Here is a 23,628-nt window from a genome sequence, read left to right as displayed (position 1 = left end):
TTTCATCCCTGCTTTGTTACTGTAAAATGGCACCCTGCCCACCCTGATTGCCTGGATGGATGCAGAAAGCGACAAAAAATTGTGCACGAAGGCAACTAACGTCAGGTTTTTGTTTTGTGGAAACTACTACGAAATCTGCGTTCCGCTGCGAGAATTTATTGAATCGTAGTAGTAAAGCTATAATCCTAATCAATATATAGCACGACAAGGTGCGGTTCACGCCCCTAATGGATCATAACTATTTTCACGCAGAGTCTAGGATGGCTATGGCGGTCAGCAGCAGGCGGGCGTCTCCGTCTTCGTCCATAGAAGAGATTGAGGTTTGATGTGTTTCTTTTTTACGCTCTCGACATAGCAGATGAATGAGTGTGTTAACGTTACCAGTTCACACTGACCGGAATGTGGATGATCGTTGTTGTTGTTGTTGTTGTTGTTCTCCTCTAATTTGATGGCACATACCCACACAGGGGGATCGGCCAAGAATAGAGGGTTTACAAAAGTACGTCTGGCAACCGTGAGCGGCACGCTGATCCCGCGCTGGCCGCCATATTTTGTTCGCTCCATCCGTTCGCTTCGTGTCCGTCCGTCAGCGCTCGCCGTTCTGTTCGCACTTTTCACGTTTTAACCTAGTGTGCTGCGCTTGGACCTATCTTCGGTCCCTGGCGGTTTCTGTTAGCGACGCCTAGAAGCGTATTTTGACAGCCGAGACGTGGCGGGGCCCACCGGCCGCGCTGACGAGCGCAGTTACAAATTGCTCTACGAGTCGTGCATGGGCCCTTCGGCAATCCCCAGCGTCATCCCTATCCAAGTACAGTATCAAGAGTTCTGTAATGTGGATTTTTTTTTTGTCTGTGCGCCTTTGCTGTTTACTTAAACGCCTATGAGAGATCATCGCGAGTTTGATACTTGGTTGGCGCAATCACCGTCGCTCATCCCACTGGAAGATAGTTGGTTAGTGAAATGAGCGAGGATGCATTTTATTTTATGATAAAAGGATCGTGCGTAATTTGACGTATAAGTTGTACTGGCGCTTAGCAGTTTCCTTCCAATGCCGTCGACGCAGTAGGTGGCATTAGTCTCAGAAATAATCGGGGCTGCGTAAAAAAAAAAAGTGTCATGGTAATTTGTGCTTCCAGTGATTGAATATTGATTGATGTGCGATAGGCGATGACGAGGTAATAAAATCTTTTAATTAATTGGTCAATTGATCAAATAAAGAAACTAAAAAAAAGAAAAAATTGGAAAGTAAGTGCTTAAAGGTGTCAGAATGAAAAACTAGTGCTTGGTGATGCTAAGGAAGAAAATTTAGAATGTGTAATTGATTAATTGAAATAATTGAACAATGTGTTCAAAAGTGTCAGATTGCTCAGGATGAAAAGCCGATTGTTGCTGACGCATGCGTATTGATGTATAAAAATATAAAACATCAAATAATATTAAAATAAATAAAGAAATGATAGCAATATCATAACATATATAACATAGAAATATAACATACATACCAAAATATAACATACTGCACTTGTGTGTAGTATGTTACTTTTGATTAATTCATATTTCACTGCACTGTATTCTTTTCGCCTCTCCTGCTACGGCCCAGTTAGGGCCTGCAGTATTTGGTAAACAAAATAAGTTAATAAATAAAAGAACTAAAATATAACACGTGCAGAAAGAGAAGATCGTGCGTGTGTGTTTGTATGAGAGAGAGACACTATCGCGTTATACTTCAACGGCGGAGCTTAAGTGACCCCCTAATTTTCCTCTAACGATATGATATAATATAAATCCGATTTTATGAACACAGCCACTTGCACAAAGCACAAACACTTCTCAGTAATGTGAGTTGATTTTTCAAATTTATTTTCGTTTCAGCCGAGTTCCTTGAAGCTTCCAATGTCGGCGCTTTCATATGAGATTATGGCTTCAAATGTTTACTTTCTGACAGAGGGAATAAACAAGAAATCGACATGTTTAAAAATTCCAGTGAATTTCAGGTAGCTGTGAATTAGCGAACTATCGGACGACTCGAAAAAACACAAAAGTGAAGCGCACGCTTCATTATTTTATCGGCCGCGCTTGCAGGTATCAAACCTGAGCTGCGCGCTCTGGACGTGGACCGGTCGAAACGGGCTGCACGTGAGCATGTTACAACACACTAGTGGGATATCATCTTTTCCTGCTTTTCTAGACGCCGCGAGTTTGACAGTCGCTTGCTTTTGCAGCGTGAAACAAACACGCACCTGGGGCGCACTAGACAACCGTATTGCTCTCTGCACCGAGCACTACCATTTCGTACGACTGTGAAAAGTAATCATGCCCGTGTCTCAAATCCAATACACAATGTTAAATGCAACCTACGTACAAAATGTTTCAAAGAACGTTTTTGCACAATAGCGTTCGTTATACATGCATTGCTCCTTCTCCCGTGTCCTCCATCGCAGCATAAGCTTATCCTTCAAGTTCACAAGGCTTCATAGCGCGCAAAACCTTGCTGTTTTAGGTGATAGCACATTCTGTGAGTTAGCTCCCAGTCAGAGGGACGTGCAGTAATGTTTTACATGATGCAAGTGACCCTTATGAAGCCGATTAGGACTGCAAAAGAACGGTCGCATACACGCGTATACCTTGATTCCGTGCGCGTCTACGACAGTGCGCTGGCTGCAGTAGGGCACGCAACAACATGCTGGCATCATTCCTAATAGAGCTAACAGCGACTGCTGTGATGTTAAAAAAAAAAAAAAAAAAACAATCGCTTGTGAGCATTCCAATGCACCTTTCGGTGCATGCACAGGTTCTACGAAGGCGCACGTTGACAGCATACTCGATGGGAGGCGCGGGCGGACTGAACAAAACATGGCGCCGCGCACAGTTTCTGTTTCTTTCACTAGATGGCGCTAACTTTGTAAAGCCTCTATTGGGGTGCAGAGTTATTAGATTTTGAGATGTATAACTACATCGCAAAAATAAATAGAAATAAATGCTAGGGAATAGAGAAGGAAATGTAAAATGTAAACCAAAATAAAAAAGAGTAAATACTAACGCACGCAGTAGGAGAATACTAAGATTTATATGTACAGATTAAAAATTCAAAGCATATTAGCAAGGTAGACGTTTTGTTTCTATTAAGACGTTTTGAATGGCGTTAAAAACAGGACTGTGGCTGTACCCAAGCATGGTGGCATCGTGTTGGAGTCGCGGACTTTTTTCTTCTTCCTTGTCTGCGTTCGTCTGTACGCCTTCGCTAATGCTGTTGCATATTATGCTTCTAAAAGGGTGCTGGTAACAGTGTATTGAGTGCGAACCGAGGTCGTGTATAGCAGATAAGCTTGCAGTGAGGAGTGTTGTTTCTTTTTACTTGGCATCAGTTACTAATTCATGCAATACGTTCCCGCAGCGCGGCGCTCTCCGAATCCAGTGTCACGTAGGAACACTTACTTTGGCTGAGCTTCAAAAAATGGGGAATTGACCGTTCTCTTTACGAAGTTTGCGTTTTGATACCGGAGCCTACGCGTCATTAAGTCATACTCTTGGTGCAGGGTAAGCTGCTTGTTGCTTTTGTGCACATGCAAAAGATTGAGTACAGAAAGAATATATAGCAATATTTCTTGTATTTCTGCGCTTATTGTTTTTGAGGTGGTACAGTTCATCACCGAGAGGAACGTTTTGTTATACTTGTAATTTATTGATGCATGAATGACGAGGCCTAAAATTTCCCCAAGCTCAGCAAATGAGCGTACATGCGATTTGCGTGCCGGCCAACACTTAGTTAATGCTTCCGATTATCATCGTACAAATGGCACGGTGCTCCTCAGAAAGCCAGAAATGGCGATGGGTAGCTTCCCTGTTGTGCTATGCTTGTATGTGACTGGGATTTACTTCCAATTTGATTAAAAAAAAAAAAACTATTCCGACTGAGAAATTTGCAATCTTTTATAGTCCTGTGTCTGCCAGATTTTTGGCTTAGGGCTATCCCGTGTCCTGAGCGTTTATAGATTTTGCGAACGAGCTCTGCTCTCTTTTGATTTACTTCTTCCTCTCGGTCATTCACGGATAATAAACATATCCCTCTCATTATTCATGTAATAGCTATTGGCTGTAAGTAACAAACCTTAATATTTACCTCGTAAAATGAGCTAGTCTATTCCTAATAGTTTTACTGTGGTTCTGCCGGACTGTTTAGCATTCATGCGTTGAAGGCAAACGTATTGGTTTGTGCGTAAACGGTTTTGGTGATATCTTGTCTGATGTTCTTTTCTAGACTGACGCCACTTTCTACGCTTGCAGCTGTACAGTCCTTGGGGAAAAGGAATAGGCAATCCTTCTCCCAGCCAGAACTTCAGGCGGCGTTCTCACCAGCGAACCATCGTGGAGGACCCCGAGTCAACGGTATACACGACGATCCCCGTCTCCGCCCCTGCTGCTGTGCCGATAACGAGACACTCTTTTCTCTTGAAGCTTGCAGCGATACAACTGCCGCGACGTAAAAAGGATAATTCTTACTTTAAGTTCTTTACCAGTAAACAGCAGGAAAACAGGATTAGCATATCTGGCTGGCGGGCCCTTTGAGAAGGGACGCGGACAGCAAGACCGACGCATTTTTTTTATGAAACTCAGCCATTGCAGATAACTGCATGCTTACAGTGTGCGTTTGTCGTATCTCTTGGCCTTGGTATCGTCATGGTGAGGTGCAAATAGAGACTTCATTCCTCCCTCCCTCTTTCCCCTCACCCTCTGCTCCTTCCTTCCTTCCGTCTTCCTTCCTTCCTTCCTTCCTTCCTTCCTTCCTTCCTTCCTTCCTTCCTTCCTTCCTTCCTTCCTTCCTTCCTTCCTTCCTTCCTTCCTTCCTTCCTTCCTTCCTTCCTTCCTTCCTTCCTTCCTTCCTTCCTTCCTTCCTTCCTTCCTTCCTTCTTCCTTCCTTCCTTCCTTCCTTCCTTCCTTCCTTCCTTCCTTCCTTCCTTCCTTCCTTCCTTCCTTCCTTCCTTCCTTCCTTCCTTCCTTCCTTCCTTCCTTCCTTCCTTCCTTCCTTCCTTCCTTCCTTCCTTCCTTCCTTCCTTCCTTCCTTCCTTCCTTCCTTCCTTCCTTCCTTCCTTCCTTCCTTCCTTCCTTCTTCCTTCCTTCCTTCCTTCCTTCCTTCCTTCCTTCCTTCCTTCCTCCTTCCTTCCTTCCTTCCTTCCTTCCTTCCTTCCTTCCTTCCTTCCTTCCTTCCTTCCTTCCTTCCTTCCTTCCTTCCTTCCTTCCTTCCTTCCTTCCTTCCTTCCTTCCTTCCTTCCTTCCTTCCTTCCTTCCTTCCTTCCTTCCTTCCTTCCTTCCTTCCTTCCTTCCTTCCTTCCTTCCTTCCTTCCTTCCTTCCTTCCTTCCTTCCTTCCTTCCTTCCTTCCTTCCTTCCTTCCTTCCTTCCTTCCTTCCTTCCTTCCTTCCTTCCTTCCTTCCTTCCTTCCTTCCTTCCTTCCTTCCTTCCTTCCTTCCTTCTTCCTTCCTTCCTTCCTTCCTTCCTTCCTTCCTTCCTTCCTTCCTTCCTTCCTTCCTTCCTTCCTTCCTTCCTTCCTTCCTTCCTTCCTTCCTTCCTTCCTTCCTTCCTTCTTCCTTCCTTCCTTCCTTCCTTCCTTCCTTCCTTCCTTCCTTCCTTCCTTCCTTCCTTCCTTCCTTCCTTCCTTCCTTCCTTCCTTCCTTCCTTCCTTCCTTCCTTCCTTCCTTCCTTCCTTCCTTCCTTCCTTCCTTCCTTCCTTCCTTCCTTCCTTCCTTCCTTCCTTCCTTCCTTCCTTCCTTCCTTCCTTCCCTTCCTTCCTTCCTTCCTTCCTTCCTTCCTTCCTTCCTTCCTTCCTTCCTTCCTTCCTTCCTTCCTTCCTTCCTTCCTTCCTTCCTTCCTTCCTTCCTTCCTTCCTTCCTTCCTTCCTTCCTTCCTTCCTTCCTTCCTTCCTTCCTTCCTTCCTTCCTTCCTTCCTTCCTTCCTTCCTTCCTTCCTTCCTTCCTTCCTTCCTTCCTTCCTTCCTTCTCGTCGCGCTCTTGCGTTAACAAATTAACGCCGTGGACTTTTCCACAAGGACCAGTCTGATGCCTGTATGTGAGTGAACCATCAACTGCTTCTAAATTACTAAAATGCTACAGAACCCCCCAAATACAAGTAAGATTACACGGTCAGTGTGTGCTAGAAGCAAACAGCTATATTCTCATTGAGTGAAAAGTCGACGTCGTGGCACTGACATTAGGGGCGGTTTTAAGGCCCGTTCACACTTGCGACTCGCGGAGGTTGTGCGACCGTTTTAGTCGGAAAGCGACGGTCGCATACTGTCGGATTGGTCGAAAAGCGGCAGTCGCAGGCCGTTCGAGCTGTGTTTGATTTTCCAGCCTTGCGATTGCTGGTCGCAAACCGGCAACCAATAAGCGACTTAGCTGAAGTGACCGGAAGTTGGTTTTACATCTGGCTTCTCTTTGCTGGTGAACTGCTGAGATCGACAAGTCTCGTTTGGAATGAGACCAATGCGAGAAAGCGACCCTCAGGTCGCCTTCGCAAGTGTGAATATCGGTCAAGCTGAGCGGCTCCCTGGTTGCAAGCGACAGCCGGTCGCACGCCGTTCGCAACTCGCAATTTTGAATGCGTCTTTATAAACTGCTCTTGAACTTGGAAGAGATTGGGGCATGGGGGAGAGGGTGATCTCACTTGAACCATGTACTCTTCGGACGTTTTGTTTTTCAGAAAAATGACCATCAACGCAGTTTTCTCACGTAAAAATCACCACGTATTCCGATTCGTTAGCAGTTTTGTGGGAGGTGTGCAGCGGCTATATGATATGTGTATGAAATCATAAAATGATCGTACTGTGCAAAAACAAAGGACGTGTTATTTGTTGTGTTAGCTGCTTCCAATGTCAAATTCAAACAGAAATGCCTCTCCTCGACTCCTTGCTTTTTTTTTTTTTTTCTGGCAGGACGGAACATTCTTCTTTGGCGATCATCCACCAGCACGAAATCCTAGGAGGACGAGGGGCCGAGGCCGGGGCGAAGTGACTCCGCAACCAGGTGAGCAAAGTATATTTTACAACGTCAGTCACGTCGTTTATTATTGTGCTGTCATGCTCTCTTTTTCTTTTTTTGCATACCTGGTTTCTTCCTCCTTCAGACGGAGATCCCGAGGACACCTTTCCCTGGGAGAGGCACAGAGGTGCGCCAGGAGAGAGAAGCAGAGCACTGGCTGGTCTGTCCTTCCAAGAGAAGATGGTAAGCGTCTTTTGCGTTTAGCCTAATCTCAGTACCGTAAGGCGAGACGGCGGCTCCTCGCAACGACTGCGTCATATTGATGGGTATCAAGCGAGGCGTACGCCTGGTCTCAAACTTTTCCTGATCACATGTCTCGCGATGAAGCTAGTGTTCTTATGTTCCACGACAACCCATGTGAAACTGCCAGCTGCATGTTCACAGCCTCAAATCTGCCGCTTAGCAGTATTGGGCGAAACAGACAAGCCCAACCGTCACAATATCATTGCACGCCGAGGTTACGAGAAAAAAAAATGAGACAAATTAGAGTTTTCTTTCGTTTTTAAGTGGTTTTGCGATCGACTCGACTGCTGAACTTGCAAATTGCTTTCTATTTTTATTTTGAGTGCTTTCCTTGTGGCAAGTTTGTCAAGGTATTGCAAAAGGTCGTGGAGGCTTTTTTCACCTGCGAACTTGGGCAGGCTTCGTTTCGTAGCGTTGTCCGTAAGCCGCAAGGTGAAATCTTCCTGCCTAGCAGTCCTTAATCCATCATTCCTCAGTCATCTTGCTTTTAAATACCTTGTTCTGGGACAAGTCCACAGCAGGTGGCGAACATCCACGGCGTCAGCAGGCGTATAAAATTTAGAGCGTACTAGGCTCTGTTAATATTATTATTATTATTATTATTATTATTATTATTATTATTATTATTATTATTATTATTATTATTATTATTATATTATTATTATTATTATTATTATTATTATTATTATTATTATTATTATTATTATTATTATTATTATTATTATTATTAGAGCCCCAATGGCACTTTACTTAGGAACACATGTACTTCTCCTTAATGTGGGCGAAATCAACAAAATACCCACGGAGGTAAGGACCTACAGAGGCTTTCAGAAAATGTTTACAGCTGCAGCCTCGGATGTTCGCGCTAACTGAAAGAATAACTAGAGTAGATGGAGAGAATTTCAGTCGTGTCAGAGATCTATTTCTATTTTAATATTAATATATTTCGTGCGAGCCCCGATTCCCGCTTCAAAGGATGAAGTGTCTCAGAAGTTCCTACGCTCCATGAATCTCATAGGTTGAACAATGGGGACCCTGGTCTGCATAATGAATAATGCTCGAAGTTGAGCGCCGCAGGATTGTCATGCGCGAATATCCGAGGTGTGCATTCTGGGAATTCGCGGAAACAAGTTTCGGATGTAATTTCTTCATAAAGCTGGGGCCGTGTCTACGCAAAGAAATAAGCTCGGAAATCAAAAGAGGTACAGGGTGACACATTTTCCAGCTACTACGTTGTAAATTCAAGTATTTTTGCTTTTTATTGCTTTATATATATATTTATCAGTTCAGGTCATAAGGTCAATTCTCCAGTTTTGCATGTCTTCTTCTCGAGTGACTATAGGTTGCCAATGTAGAGCTCAGTACCTTTCAAGTGTTGTTTACGCCTTGGTAGCGTGTGGTACCAAGAATTTCATTCTTTGCTTTTCTGCGAAAGGTGCGAGAGGTTTTTCTTTGCATTTTTTTCGCCTGCCTCATCGCTAGCGTTGGGTGGAATTGCAACCAATGAAATCTACTCACACGGCTGCATTTTTTAAAGGGCTGGTCCTCCTCTGACGTTCAGCCAAAGAAGAGCAAAGAAGAGCTGCGGGAATACTTGGAGTCCTTGAGTGAGTTCTACTTCGAGAACCTTTCCCTTTTTTTTTTTTCTAAGAGAGCAGGGTTGATCTGGTTGATTAACGGGGAACGGAATTGTGAACGTTTGTCTTCTCTCCCATCTCGTCTGTCACTGCTTTTTCGTCGTTTCATCTCCTTTTTCTGCTTTAGAACTGACACCGTAGCAAGTGGCGGGCTTTTTGATACTATAGGCGCCTCTGTTCGGGGCATTGCATTGCTTGTGCATACCTTCATTATATCATGTTTTCTAAAGAAAAATAAAAACTGCAGCGGTTTAATGTTACTAATCACAGTAAAATACCCAAAAGCACTATAATTTGGCCTAGTTTCTCGGAAGATGGTAGACGTAGATGACGTTTTCGCTGTCTTCTCGCCTGCTGCTGTTCACGCCGCTCGGCACGGCATATACCTCGGCCTCTGACAATTGACGAAAAGGACCAGGCTCGCTATTTTTCTTAAACCAGACTGGATTCACCCGGTTTATCACGCGAGTTTACACGGTTAAACCACGTGGCACGAAGTTCCCTGACGTGACACACTTGCGAAATGTAAGCAGACACAAGTGCAAGTAATTTTAAAATCAAAGGTCAGAGGTTGAGGTCAAAGGTTGAGGCTTCACACATGCCTCCTGTTTGTCCGATTTACCACGTGAGGCAGTACTTTCCCACTAAGAATGGCTGCCGCGGAGAAATCCCCTCCCCCTGTAATTTTTGTTTGTTTCTTTGTTTGTTTGTTTGTTGGTTTGTTTAGGAGTTCAGTCCGACATTACGAAGGAAAGAACTCCGAATATACTGGCCATCACGCCTTCCGAACGCCCTTTCACGTTCCCCATAGTCATCACTATGCTGTGTGAAATATTGATTGACAGGCTACAGCACACCCCTTCAAATGCCTGTATCAGTGCGCTGCTTTTGAATGAAAACGCGTGAGCGTAAGTAGAGCTGTGCACGGGCTCGAGCCTGCCCGAAAGCCCGTACCCGGCCCGGCCCGCGGACCGGGCTCGGACCGCTCGGAAGCCTTCCTCCTCGAGTTCGGGCCGGGCCCGGGCCAAGGTATATTTGTCTCGGGTGTGCCGGGCCGGGCCAGACACCACGGTCACGAACACTTGCATCCTTTGCAAAAGCGCGAATACGGCCATAGTGCGATAAGTGTCTAGAATGCACAGCATTTTCCCGCGTTTTCCCCACTCTAGAGCTTCGAGTTCTTTCCCGGCGTCGACCCACTTTCCTCCCCGCCGCCTCGCAGCGAACTGATATTTGGTAGCTGCCAGTGACCAAGCAGAGGGGCTGCTTGTGGTCTTTTTAGTTTCGACTTTCGAATCTCCGCTTTGGTAACATCGGCGCTGATGTTTAGGTATTCGTTTCAAGATTCGCACCATGCTCTCCCCTATTAAACATCTCTGTTGTGGCCTACCTCGACATGGCCTCATTTGAAGCAGGACACAGCTAAAAGCACCTGTGGGGCAAGAGTTTCCTCTTGTTTCTCTTGTTGCGAAAAGTTCACATGAAAGGCTCATGGTGAGCCAGGCGAGTTCAGCAAGTACTTGACCACCAAATCAACCATTTGGTTAAGTTCAAAGCTAGCGCAATTTTGGAGATGCAAACAAGCTGCTTACTGAAAACTTACTTTTCTATCAAAGAACGTGATAGTCATTTCAGTCACAAGTTGTAGCACCGAAATAAACTTCAACGCTACCGACGGGTTCATTATCTAGGAGCGCCGCAAATGCCTCAATTCAATGCATAAATTGTTGTTTTTGCACAAGTTAATTCTATGTACAGTCTTTGTCAAAAGTGTAGAGCCTAGGGGGTCTGCTTCTCAGCCGCTTCGTGTGGCTTGTAACGCATGTCCAGTGTTCCGACGCTCTTGGTGGTAAGAAGATTTTTTGCCCTACCCTCTCCAATGGGAAGGACCTCCACTAAAGATAAATCAGCTCCACTACACGGCTCAAAAGCAGACCCCCCGAGCTCTACACTTTCGACAAAGGCTGTATGTGCTGTGCTTCTGCATATTCAGCAAAATTGTCGTTTAAAATGTGAGAACTCAACATTCCAAAATCTTGGGTAAACTTATCATCCTGAAATTATTATTATTTCTTTTCATAGCTTCAACTGCAAGTACAGCATGACGTGCCGGGCCCGGGCCGGGCTCAAAATTTTGGCCCGTGCACACCTCTATGTGTGAGCGTGCCGTGCAGTGACGTATCATGCACGCGCGCGCACAGGTGTGTGTGTGTGTGTGTGTGTGTGTGTGTGTGTGCGTGTGTGTGTGTGTGTGTGTGTGTGTGTGTGTGTGTGTGTGTGTGTGTGTGTGTGTGTGTGTGTGTGTGTGTGTGTGTGTGTGTGTGTGCGTGCGTGTGCGTGCGTGCGTGCGTGCGTGCGTGCGTGCGTGCGTGTGTGTCTTTAGTAACATTGGTGTCTCGTAATTCTCTTTATCTATAGAAGACGAAATGGACACTCGACGGAACAGGCTCCGGGACGAGATTCTCCAGGAAGCGAAATCAAACGTGAGGTCTCGCACGTACATTTATAGAAAAAAAGCAATAAGATTCAAGCAAAATTTTATTAAGAACTTGAGCTGTGTTAGGCTTATCATTTTCTGTGCATCTTTTGTCGACAGCATGAAATAATGTGCCTTTATTATTTATTTTTGGTACCCAGCTCATCATTTAGCTTGCCTGCATGTACCGTCTATTGTGACAATACTTTAAAGCTCCATGCATAGTGACCGGAGATGATAGCGAAGCCGTACGGCGGCACTGTCAGTGCAGTCACTGTCTGGTTTAAAATTTCAATGCTGCGGTGGGGAATTCCGTTGTACTCCTGCTGAGCACTCGTTAGCAGATCAAGACAGCCGTTTTTTCAAAGAGAAATGTGCGGTTTCGCTTTCGGGTCTTCTGGGGTGCCTTGGTCTGTGCGCCGATATCGAAAACAAAATCAGTTCGGACACGCTCCTTACGCGTATAATTTACGAGACTTGTTAGATTTATCCGTGTAACATAGGCTTTCAGTGTCGATAAAATATCACGTCAATTTATTTCGTGATGGAAAGTGAACTGTTCGTGGTATAACATCTATTTCTAAGCGAAAGTGCAGCTTTTTGTATGTCTCGGGAGCTGTTTGGCTGCTTTGGCCGTGGTCATGAGATCGAATCCCGATGAATTAACTTTTATCGGGGCGAAGTGCGAAAATTTCCGTGTGTAGTGATGTTCCAGATCACGTTAAAAGGACAGAGATGACGAATTAAAGTAGGCCTCTATCGGTAAATTACTGCTTTGGTTTGACAAACACGTTATTTATTCCACCGATACGCTCCTATTCCACTTAATATCTCGCTCAGTTAAATGGGTTAACGGCTCCACATTGAGAAGAAAACAAAAAACACGCACGTCATGCATGCCATGTCGTGCCATATATAACACATTCATGCACTACATTATTGTGATAACGTGTTGTAAACAAAAACCCAGTTCGATATCATTTTTTTTTTTTACGTTTCTTATTGTCTTTCCAGACAGGTGACCTGGCGACGGTCATGGATCAGTCACTGGTCGGGAAGGCTCCGATATCCACAGCGCTGCGCCGGCGAACACGGCACCTACTTTGAGTTTTTAATGACTATATGTAGCGCGTTTCATTCCTTGTTTTCATCCATGGCACGTGTGGAACAGCGTAACTGCGCTTTTTTTCCGGGCTACCATAACTTGGGATGGGATAAGAGCCAGTCTTATCATAGAGCTCAGGGTGAGTCTCTGTACTAATTTATTATATTGATTCATACATCTCTATTTCAATGAACGAATTTATTTTAATTATTATTGGAAACGAGCCGATAAAGCTCACTGTCAACGATACAAAATCAGTTCTGCATGGTTACACAAGACAGATAAGTATGGCTAAAGAAAGGGAAAATGAAACTTGTCCGCTGTACATACTTATATATGGCAAGGGAAAGTAAATAGTAAAAAAAAAAAAACGCAAGAAAACATGCACCATCCATATATTTTGAAAATATTGTGAAAAGGCGCAATGGGCTTGAACTTGCATGTTTAGTTGAAGGCATAAGGACCTTTTTTAGTTCCCTTTCTCGTTATTGTATAGTTAAGTACCCTGGGTTCCCAATTTTTGTTGATTTGCAATCACTTGACAAAGCATATTGAAAGAGACAACTAAGAGTTGTTTAGTGTACGTGACCAAATTACGCTGTACTCGTAAGTTGTATTGAAAAAGCTGGTGCCCTCCACTGATGCACAATACAAGAATGCAGCCCTAGGAGCACGATGAACAAAGATATATGATAACGAGCCGAACGCGATACGCCGTGAATGAATGGAATGTTCAAAACGAGAATAAAAGGTGTGTTGCGTGGTTTTGAGGGCGCTATCGGTTCTCACAAGCACGGACTATAAGGACAGGGTATAAGAGATTACATTCGTGACAAGCTAAGCTGGACACATCCCATGCTCTAAGCTCTTCGTTCGTCCTCCGCCCTGGTCTCACGTCCATCGATCCCGGCCTCTACTTGGAATAACAGCGCCAAGAAGGCTGTGTCCTCCCTTGTGCACTTATGACCGAAGCTTCGCAAAATGCTTCAAGCAGAAGTGTCTGTGACTTTCAGCACTCCCGTGTTTGCATCGGCATCTTGCTGCCTTGGAAACTATCGATTTTTTTGTACGTCTGTGCGTGAAGCATAGTCATAAATCAATAAATTCTATAAAAAACGCATCTTGTGCCGGCTAACTGCCACTGCTTTGTAAAAGATGCAGTGCAGTAGGGGCAGTGGTACCGTGCTAAAACAATGCGAAATCTTTTCCGGAACGCAGGGCTTCACCCGAGTGCAGAAAAGCAAGGCTGTAGAAAGACTGAGTGATGGGCTAATTGGTATGGTATGCTGAAATATTTTATCAGCCATATAAGACGCACACACCAGAAAGAAGAACAAAATCAGGACTAACTGAAAATGACAATTGAAACTACTTCACTCAGTAAAAGCCACACATGCGCGAAATCACGACTAATAATAGGCAATATCATTCAAAAAATTAAACTTCTTAGAATGTGATAGCACAAGAACTGATACACGCATCACTGTGTTTTGCTATCTGGAAGGCCTCATAGATTTCCCTGCCTTACGTGTCTTTCCACGTTCAAGGATGAAAAGTTAAAAAAAAAATTATGAAAACGTTTCTTAGAACATCTGCTGCAATACCAGGTAAGATTCGTCCAGTCGTTCGTGGTCAGTCACATCGCCTACGTTGCGGCCTACCTCAACTGGCAGGTCACTGACAGGACAAAGATAAACACGCTGATCAGACGGGTTTACAAGACGGCGCAGGGATTAATGGGGACCACGAGTATGACTCGGCTCCTGCAGCTCGGCGTCCATAACACCTTAGGAGAAATAGCCGAGGCGCAGCTCACTGCGCAAATGAAGCGCCTCTCTACCACCAAGACAGGCCGCAGTATACATACTGACGTCCCTGGGTTACAATCTCCGAGCTCCCAGTCGGCAATCATGGGAGATAAGCGATGAGCGCGGGCCCACATCCACGTGGACCCCACAACCAAGAACGGCGGCAGGCGTGGGCCGAACTCCTCGTCGAACAACACGCCCAGGACCCGCACGCCCTGTACGTGGACGCAGCGGAACACAAGCGAGAAGAATTCGTTGCAGTGGCCGTTGCGGCGGCTACGGGCATCAAGACAACGGCAGCGAGCGTGCGGTACACGGACGCCACAGACGCCGAGGAGCTGTTGCCATCGCTCTGGCGATCTCGGAGGCCGAGTGTCGCACCGTGCTCAGGGACTCGAGGAACGCTGTGCGCAACTTTACCAAGGGGTGAGTATGCGCGCCGGCGGCCGCCATCATCGGTAAGCTCCAGCTCCAAGACCGCGGCAACACTATCCGCATCAAGTGGTTCCCGGCGCACTCGGGAGAGTGTGCATCCTCACCGATTCACAACGAGACGGCCCGTTCGGTGGCGCGAGCGCTTACCTCCCGCGCCCCCGAGAGTGCACCGTTCCGAGTGGTTCGAAACATAGGACCGAATGAACAGTTACAAGGAAGTTACTATGTTTTACCGCTTAGCCGCAACAACAACAATCGAAACAGAGAGGCGTCCGTGAGCTGTGCGATGTCAGCGCAGGTTAAAGATCGCCATGTATTTTCGGGAGTGTGTGCAGAGCTTTTTGAAGGAAATAAAAATGCAGTCATTCACACCAGAATGGGTTCAACGGCTGGAACTGTTGACAATGCTTAGAGAATCTTAATGTAACAAAGCCTACGCCATGTTGTCGGTAGGCGGCATGTGAATGCTTTTCTGTGTGTTTCTTTTGAATTTGTCGAGACCTAGAAATAAAGAAACAAAAAGGTTAAAAGATCCCCAGGTGGTCGAAATTACTCCGCAGCCCTCCACTACGGTTCCTCTTTCTCTCTTCTCACTTTCACTCCCACTTTCTCTCTTTGATTTCGGCGCGGTTCAGGTGTCCACAGACACAAGTGTGACAGATACTACGCCTTTCCTTTTCTGTGAACCAATTATTATTATTAGAGAAGGAACTCGTGGTCGCCGTGGATGACTACAACAAAGAACCAAAGCGCGAAACACATCTTTTGTGCCATTGGCAGAAGAGTGATTTGACTTGGAGTTGTACCAATGCCAACCAAAGTCGACAACCCAATAGGGCGCCAGTTTAGACTTGGTTCTCCAACGTAAGGCCATCAACTCAGCAGTGCATAAACAAGATAGAAACCAAGTCGGACCAAGACGGACATGCTGCAAGACGTCTCGGAAGACAGACAAGAAGGAATGGTCTGCTGTCGGGTATAATGATGCGCGATTCTGAAAATGAAGTCAACCAGAGGAAGCCAAACTTAGCGAGGTGGTTCCGGTAATAGGGAACTTCAGAAAAAATAAATATTTCAATAAAGTGAAGTGTTACAATTTGCATCGATTGAACCCAGGTCATCTGCGTGCCAACATGCCCGCTACACTTAAGCCACAAAGTATTTTCCTTCTAAATTGACACAGGCCATAAAGGCTCGTTTGTCCAAACGTGTTAGAGGACGACCTTTTCATTTTTGTTTTCGGCTGGCATGCACTACATTCCCTCTTGAAGCTGATTTAAAGAGGCAGTGGTAAGGCTTCAGTTCAATGAAGAACACAGCTGCACCGTGCGCACTGTTAATGTGCAGAGGAAAATATGGATCGGTAGAAAATGTTCGACATTACATGCAAAACAGAACAAGTAAAAATAAAAACGTCACATAAATTGTTATTACAAGGGCCCAGCATGACTGATGTGTCATTTGGATGCATAAGTAAATTACCTGCGCTAAAGAGCAAAATCGAACTGAGGTAAGATGGCAAACGAACTCAGGATTTTGGGACCCCGAATATGACCGGCAACGCAAGGCATGTTTGTACGACCGGGTTCTAGCTGATTTAGATCTACGTCGAGTGGTCTTTCACGTAATGTGGTTTACGACTGTATGATAACCTGGACACTGAAATCACAGAGGCACTAAATGCAAACTTTGCGTCTGTGAGGGGTGACTGTAGACTTCGGATACGCAAGAGGAGCCGCCTTTTTATGTTTCGAAATTGAAATAAAAATTTTGCAGCTGGCCCCAGTATTGCGGCCCACTTTTCGATGAGGTGAAAAGTAGGGCGCCCGTGTGCTGTGCAATGTTAGTGCAAATTAAAGAACCTCAGGTGGTGGTTATCTCTGAAGACGTGCACTACGGCCTCCTTCGTAGCACGAGTCGCTCTGGGACGTGAAAGTTTGTAAACCAAACCAAAGTAATTTTGGAGCTTGATCAACCAGAAACAGTGACATTTTTCTGGCTCTTTAATGCAAAAGAAGACGTAGTGTCAATTTAATTTTTCGAAAAAAAAAAGCAAACGTAACAGTGCTCAACAATCCGAAGAAATACACAGTGCTAACGGCCTGGACCGCGCGAACCACAGCCAGCAGCAAAAGATAAATGGGAGACGAATTGAGCAGTTGTATTTTTATGCGCCCATAAGAAATATCAATTCCACTTTTTTCTTGGGAAGAAAAAAAAGCTAAAGAGGGATTTTCAGACAGGTTGTAGAAACCACACCTTTTCTAAACAACACCCATTCTCTGTAACCCAGTAGTAGCAGACGACCGGGCATTTCATTGTGTTCTCCAGAAGCATTACTGACGAACGATGCGGCAGCCAAAGAAGAGAGTACATATCATTCGCCACCAGTAGGCTCAAAAAGGATTAATGGCCCAAACCGCGACAATATAAACAGCGAAGATACACTGCATGTAACATGAATAAGATCTATTGACGTAACTCACGATTCAGCGCTGCAATAAGCACTGAAAACCTGTATAAGGAAAAAATGCAGAAAATTGCCAAGCGTTGAGAGTACCGGCTAAAAGAAAAATAATTCTAGAGATTCAAGTCATTTACCCGCAAACACACTGATAAGTATCTAGACCCTCCTTGAAATGGGCAAGTGTCTGTTATCAGCCAGAAATATTGAGCCCCCAAGCAAACAGGGTAGCCGTGCGAAATTCAAAGGGAATTTACGAGTGCCATTATCACGATACTAGGTCACGTGACAGGCGGCCATGTTAAACACAAAGATGCAAGCGAACCATAACAAAAATGTTATGCGTTGTGAGAACAATGTTAATACCACACGTGTGAAAACAAGATTAAAACAGAGAAATAACGGAGGACTTAAAAACCAATTTTTGAAGTGAAATGCACGAAACTAATATGCCCGACTCTTGCTAACAGCTACATTTATGAATGCAACACATAATAATAAAGCTATACAAATATAAAAAAGAAATAAAGGGTAGGATTCGTGACCGAAAGTTCGCGCTGACAAATCTTATTGCCTGCCCACGGTTCTTGGCGCGTGAATGTCACAGCGGTTCAGCGGACGCATGGTTGCTCCCTTAGGACATGAGAACGCGTCCGCGAATTGGATCATATTCATCAGAGGTTGATTGCAGCGAAGACTTAAGGGCAAGTACCCAGTTCCATCGGCATAAGTCTCAGGGTCCGCGCCGCAGAAGGGGAAGCAACTCGCGACGAAAAAGCTTTGGTCTAACGACAAGCCAGAAAGGCCGACCTGTTGGTTGGCATCAACAAGTGCGGAGTAAGCCAAGTAGGCCACTGCTGTGCCCGCGTTGTCAGCCAATGACTCCGTAATGGTCCGCTCGCCGACAAAGGCTTTGATGGTCAACGTGTTGGCCTGTAGAACAAGGCAGTCTATCTTCGCCCGGAATTTCTCTTTGAACTGTGGCGTATAAAAGACGTCTGGATCTCGGGCGTAGTTTACGTCGATATATTTCGGGTCGAAGGCGTGGGCTAGCTCGTGGCCAATCACTTTGCCCAGGCTTCCGTAGTTGAAGGCGTCGGGGGCCGAGGCGTCCAGAAAAGGCGGCATGATGATCGATCCTGGCACGAAGATGATGTGGTATGTTGGCAAATAAAAGGCGTTCGCCGATATGTCTCTGAGCTCCCAGTCGTCCCGGCTCACGGAATGGTACTCTGGGTGGCCGGTTTTGTAGACTAGGCGCATCTTGCGCTCGGCCACAGCCCGGAAAGAGACGAGAAGCCACTGCAAGAAGCTTTTCTTGTAGACGCTCGGGACATGTTTGTAGTAAGCGTCCAGTTCTGGCCCCCCAAGCAGCTTCTTCGGTGCTCCAACAATGGCGTGGATGGATCTGAGGCGGCGCACTGCTCCATGGGCCGAAGTTTCATCTAGCCATGAAAAGTTGTAGGAGACCTCCATGGCGCGCCGCAAGTCGTTCGTGAGATTGCGGGTATAAGAAATAGCGATGTCTGTGAGGACCCCAGAGAGCTGTAGGTTTAGGAGGCCGTAGGGGAGCACTTTGTTGATGTAGCTGAGGCAGTGTTTCAAGGCCAAAGTAAAAATGTAGGCCCAATCGGTTTGTCCTCCTGGAAAGTTGCAACTGGACAGTCGGCTCGAGGCGCCGTACGAGAGGTAGCGTATTATCTTCCAACCGATGAAGTTCTTTAAGTTCATCGTCCTGTCCGCGTAAGATGACAGGATATCCACGACCGAGGGTATGGCGAAATCGTCGTACAAGAGAAACACACTGTCGGAATCCACAGCAGCGTCTTTAGGTACGTTCTCGTTGATTGCACGCACCCACCATTCAGACAAGACTATCGACGAGTTGTACAGTGTGTCCAGATCACCAAACTTGTAGTACTTGGGACTGTAATCGTATGCTGTGTTCAACATTCTGCTCGTAGAGTAGTCTAGCTCCAAGTTTATTATCTGCATGGCGAGCCCCTTTACGTCGACACTGCTGTTGTAGGCACGGATGCAGGCCTGTAATTCATCTGGATCCAACATGGGTTGCATTACCAGCTCAGGATATCTGACCTCAAACACATTTCTGTCTTCGGTCCTCAAATACGTGAAAAGTCTCAATTTGAAGAAGACGCCGATGACGTCTTTTAACGTGAAGGCAACGAGTTGACGAAAAATGTCTCTTACTGGCACGTTCTCTGTTGCCGGCCATGTAAGACCACGGCGATTGAGGACGTCACTGATGACGTCGATATTTTCAACGTCTTCACTTCGCCATACGCTCATGCATGAAGCTAGGGCCTGACCGGCTTTATTCGCGGCAGTGCTTGAGTCATGCAAGTCGTCGATGGCTCGGAAAAGAGTGAAGCGAAGCCTGTCGTTAAGAACAGAGAAATAGTGTCTCCATCCAGGATATTGCTCAGCCCATCGGCCGCACACGTACTCGTACATGTTCTCACAGGGATCAGCGCCAGGATTCATGCTCGCCTTCAGCTCTCGCGACAGGTGGAAACATTTCACCGGGTGCTCACAGTACGGGAAGCTTGAGTCTGCGACGGCTGTTATCAGCACAAGCAGCCCGCAGTACACCGCGGCCAGAGCAAGTACCTTCGCATAGTACTTGCACACCGGCACAATGCGCGCACCCCGAGATATTCGCTTACCCATCGCTGACATTCCCACAGGCGTGTTAGCAGGCACGGGAAGATGCTTCATGCTCAGGTACTCGTTCTCTAAATCATGTTCGAATAAGAGCTTCTCTTGGTCTTCGAAGCCTCTGGGAACAGAAGCACGGGTCGGTAATTGTAGGTACTGCGAGTAGGTTCTTTTTGCAGGAGGATCCCTCGTCGACGGCGGAGAGGGGAGCTCAGTTATTACGCCTGCGCTTTTCTTCTGATACTTGTCGTGTGGTGGTATCTTGCCCGGCTGAGGTTCCTGACTCATCGTCGTTGGTTGGGGCAGCATGACTGATCGAGGGCCTGGCGGAGCTGTAGACCGCGGCCGCCTCTTCGGAGGAAGCAGGGGCGTCCACTCTTTCGAGGAAAGGGATGAAATCGATGCGGAAAAAGGCTCTTCTGTCGCCGGCAACGCCGCGTAAGGACGAAGTCGTAGTGGCCTCAAGAAGGAAGCGATAGAACGCGCTCTACCACGATCCTTCCGAGCCATTGACGTCCTAGAGCGCAGCGGTTGTTTTTCCATTGCCGCAGCTAGAGTCTTTGGTGCTTTGGAGTGAACGCTCACCGCCCTCGCAACCACAGTCGCTGGACGGGGTCAGCCGCTGATGTCTTTCTGAGCTGCACGGCCCTCTTAGAGGCTCCAAGTAGGCAGTTTTGAGAGATTTCTCAGGGGATCGCAGCCAGTGCCGTGCGGTCAAACATCAGTCGTTCTTCTTCTTGTGCATCTTTCTTCTTCCTTCTTTGCCATTTCTGGAATCTGCGCTCGCGCTGCTGAATCAAATTGCGCTGTGTCAAAAAATGATGTGGGAACCTAACGCAAAAAAGCCAACGAAGGAACATCGGTAATTAAATTGATTAAAGTGAAAATAAAACTTGAAGGAAATTTTTCCTGCCGCGAAACCAATAACGCGTTTGTGGAATACTAATGATGCTTTTTGCTAGATGATTCGGCGGGCTTAATAGCGCTCTGCTGGAGGATAGGTACAGGCAGGTTGCAATAACACATCCAGTCAGCGAATTTTGCTCTATTCGAGTAATCATCAAGGTTGCTTGTATTCAGTTTCCTGTCAATAATTTGCTGCGTTTACTCTTCCCGTTTCAGTTGTGAGGCTTTCGATTCATCTGATGCTGCATGTGGGGCTATAACCACTTTATTATGATCCGCGAGCTATGAAGTTGGTCCTCGTTCTAAGGCTCACATTTGCAAACGCAGTTATCTGTCTCTCACCTCACGCGAGAGTGACTAGAACGCCAGCAGCGGGCAGTCAGGCGCCCACCCTGGGTTTTAATTAGCGGTTCGCCAACGAGCCTATTGCTCGCACGCATTTTCAAGTTTTAGTAGATTACAGTTCATGGACCCTTTAAGCGCCGCCTATGGGGGTGAGACGTGATGGCCTTAGCGTATTGTTTGCTCGCTTATTTACGAATTCCTTAATTTGTGGGTCTTTGTACGAATTCTTTGTATTACGAATTCTTATTAGCATACAGTACATAAGCTACAATGCTATTCGTATATAGGTCGTAGGCTACCACCCGATATAAAAGCCCTGCTTTAAGCAAGCCGTATGAATGTAGTACCTGTGTGGCCTAGGTGTAGCGTTCATGACTCGCCACTCAAGAGCACTGGAAGGTTGATTCTTATTGTACCTTCCCACCTCAAATGAGCAACCCTAGTTGGTAGCTCCTCCTAAATTTCTGATATCGTGTGGTCTTGTAAGTTGCCCTGACAACCGAAGAATTAGATCTCGGCTATGTCACGTGCCAGCTACCACCTGCCAGTCTCATGACCGTGATTTTTCGCTCACAACGCCGATTATGACACCGACGCTGGATGTCTGTGTTCTGGGTCATGAGATATTTAACGCTCTTGCGTTAAACGTGATGTCGTCGCACCGGTGTCACGTGATAGAGAATTATCACGTGATTCAGCATGACGTTAAAAAGTGATGTCACAGCGGTGTCACGTCACAAATAATTCGCATGGTGATTCGCGGTGACATCAGAAAACTGATTATCGTGCAATGGAGTCCCGTGACAATTAGGTGTCACGTGATGCAGAATGACTTGCAAAGTGATTAAATTACGCCGAATTGTGACGGGACAGTGCCACGTGATTCAGGATCCTAAGCAAAAGTGTAACTGAAGTAAGACTTGAATGCCCTTTTAAATTTTTCATGATATAAGCCGCAGCCGCCCTTTTAGCTAGTGTCCCCTGGACGTAGCTCCTGCAGCTCGCGGCAGCTATTCGAAGAAGAGGAAAGCAGATTGTCCAGAACGGTCGTCGCCACGGTGCTTTCCGTCGCAAGCAACTACCTGGTATGAAATCTGTTAGCTATCTCATCTTAATTTGTATCAAGTAACAAGTTTTGTGCATCTCCGTAGTCTGACAGAAACTACCAGGAGTTTATTGGCTCAAAGTAGCCTTGCCTAGACATCGACAAGTGCCTTAGTCCTGGCAACTGGGCTAATTTCTTTGTAATTCTGCGAGGGTCTTCCACTTCCACGTAACCACAGCCAGATTTGCAAAACGCCAGTCTGCGAGCTCTCTTGTTCTCTTTGTCCTCTCGCGAGTATTGGCCGCGAAGCCTGTATAAGCAGAATTGCATTAACAAAATATGCTCAAGTATTACTACCTACATTATGCTATTCTTTCTGGTTTCCACGATGTGTGTATTCTTCGCAACTACGGTTCTTACGTTTATCTCCATTATAAATGGATAAGAACTCCGAAGGAGAACACGCTTGACTTAACATAGCCACGTGCGTCGAAAAAGTACTCCTTACCCTGGCAGAGTCTATTTCGCAGTAAATGCTTGTCTTGTCATAAATATTTGTCTTCGTCATACTTGTCATTACCTCATAATGACGCTGTCGTAAGCGGCGGTCATCTTACATTAAGCTCACTTATGAATCTTAAGCGCTATTTTGAAAGCCTTATTTAGCGGACATGTTAAGGATGGTGTACCCTGCCCATTAGAGCGGAAAGTGGCGTATGTGGTCCATTTAAGAGTACCGTTTGAGTCGGACTTCGCCATTAACGCTCTTTTCCATCTACAGGACAGGAAGCTGTGATGCTTACCAGCTGATGGCACTTCCCGAGTGTTTTCAGCGGGAGTTTGTCGACGCGAGCAAGCTGCCCTCGCCCGTGCCTGCCCCACCTACTCCGATCTCGAAGACCTGTGCCGACGTCATCCATTTCTTGAAGGAGGGGAACATCAAGAAAGTGAGAGATGTGTTGAAGAAGGCCGTATGAATTTCTCAATAAGCTAGCATTCTGTACATGTCTGTCACGTCCCTGTGGCAATCAGTTTTTGCCAAAAAGCACCAGTCTGATCAAAACTGCGTAGTTAAGATTATCTGTGCCAGAGAAGCTTTTTCTCTCGGTGGGTAATTACAATGCGGCATCAGTGATGTCTAGAGATCAAGCTCGTTACCCCCGTACTGCTGCCTGTATTTTTCGGTCTCTTAAAAAGTGCACAAAATTGGTGTAGAGTGTTGGCCCGAGGGAGAGGTACCCTATATGTGTCAGAAGGTATCTGGCAGAACGCAACGAAACATTGCATGTTAACAGGTGGTAACGGTGCAAACTCGACTCAATTTTAGTTGATAACGTACACGTCGTAGTTCACCAGCAGCTGGAAATGCGGCCTACTTTCCAACCAAGCCTAGAAAATTCGGCAGGCCATCGTAGCAAAGTGGTTTTAGCACGACAATAGCATGTGGAGAAGT

The 23,628-nt window shown here is 46.1% G+C and overlaps 3 protein-coding genes across 6 annotated transcripts in view; 2 read left to right on the top strand and 1 right to left on the bottom strand.

The window, feature by feature from the left end:
- The window catches only part of LOC146186427 (uncharacterized), a 29,598-nt gene extending 16,339 nt beyond the window's left edge, over positions 1–13,259 (top strand). The window contains exons 6-12 of the mRNA XM_084608047.1: positions 253–320; positions 4,285–4,386; positions 6,927–7,017; positions 7,118–7,215; positions 8,813–8,882; positions 11,331–11,395; positions 12,403–13,259. Of these exons, the coding sequence (XP_084464173.1) occupies positions 253–320; positions 4,285–4,386; positions 6,927–7,017; positions 7,118–7,215; positions 8,813–8,882; positions 11,331–11,395; positions 12,403–12,495 (587 nt within the window). The 3' untranslated portion in view covers positions 12,496–13,259. The remainder of the gene's footprint in view (positions 1–252; positions 321–4,284; positions 4,387–6,926; positions 7,018–7,117; positions 7,216–8,812; positions 8,883–11,330; positions 11,396–12,402) is intronic.
- A 4,508-nt stretch (positions 13,260–17,767) lies between these two features.
- LOC146186426 (endothelin-converting enzyme homolog) lies at positions 17,768–20,167 on the bottom strand. Its single transcript, XM_084608046.1, has one exon. The coding sequence runs from the start codon at positions 20,165–20,167 to the stop codon at positions 17,768–17,770; it is 2,400 nt and encodes a 799-aa protein (XP_084464172.1).
- Positions 20,168–22,984: 2,817 nt separating this feature from the next.
- Positions 22,985–23,628, top strand: part of LOC146186425 (GTPase-activating protein skywalker-like) — a 37,139-nt gene continuing 36,495 nt past the window's right edge. For 3 of the 4 annotated variants that reach the window (XM_084605687.1, XM_084605684.1, XM_084605683.1), the window contains exon 1: positions 22,985–23,122. In XM_084605687.1, coding sequence (XP_084461813.1) covers positions 22,985–23,122 — 138 coding nt within the window. Of the gene's footprint in view, positions 23,132–23,628 lie in introns of all 4 variants that reach the window. The other variant, XM_084605686.1, reaches the window with a different exon arrangement.

This window comes from Amblyomma maculatum, chromosome 6 (assembly GCF_055883805.1).
Source record: "Amblyomma maculatum isolate TAMU_Amacu chromosome 6, ASM5588380v1, whole genome shotgun sequence".
Lineage (NCBI taxonomy): Eukaryota > Metazoa > Arthropoda > Arachnida > Ixodida > Ixodidae > Amblyomma > Amblyomma maculatum.
Note: the sequence above shows the minus strand (reverse complement) of the source record. Positions and strands in the feature narration are given on the sequence as shown.

Excerpts from the sequence above, each read along its gene's own strand:
- LOC146186426 (XM_084608046.1), bottom strand. The coding sequence starts at position 20,167 with ATGAGTCAGGAACCTCAGCCGGGCAAGATACCACCACACGACAAGTAT.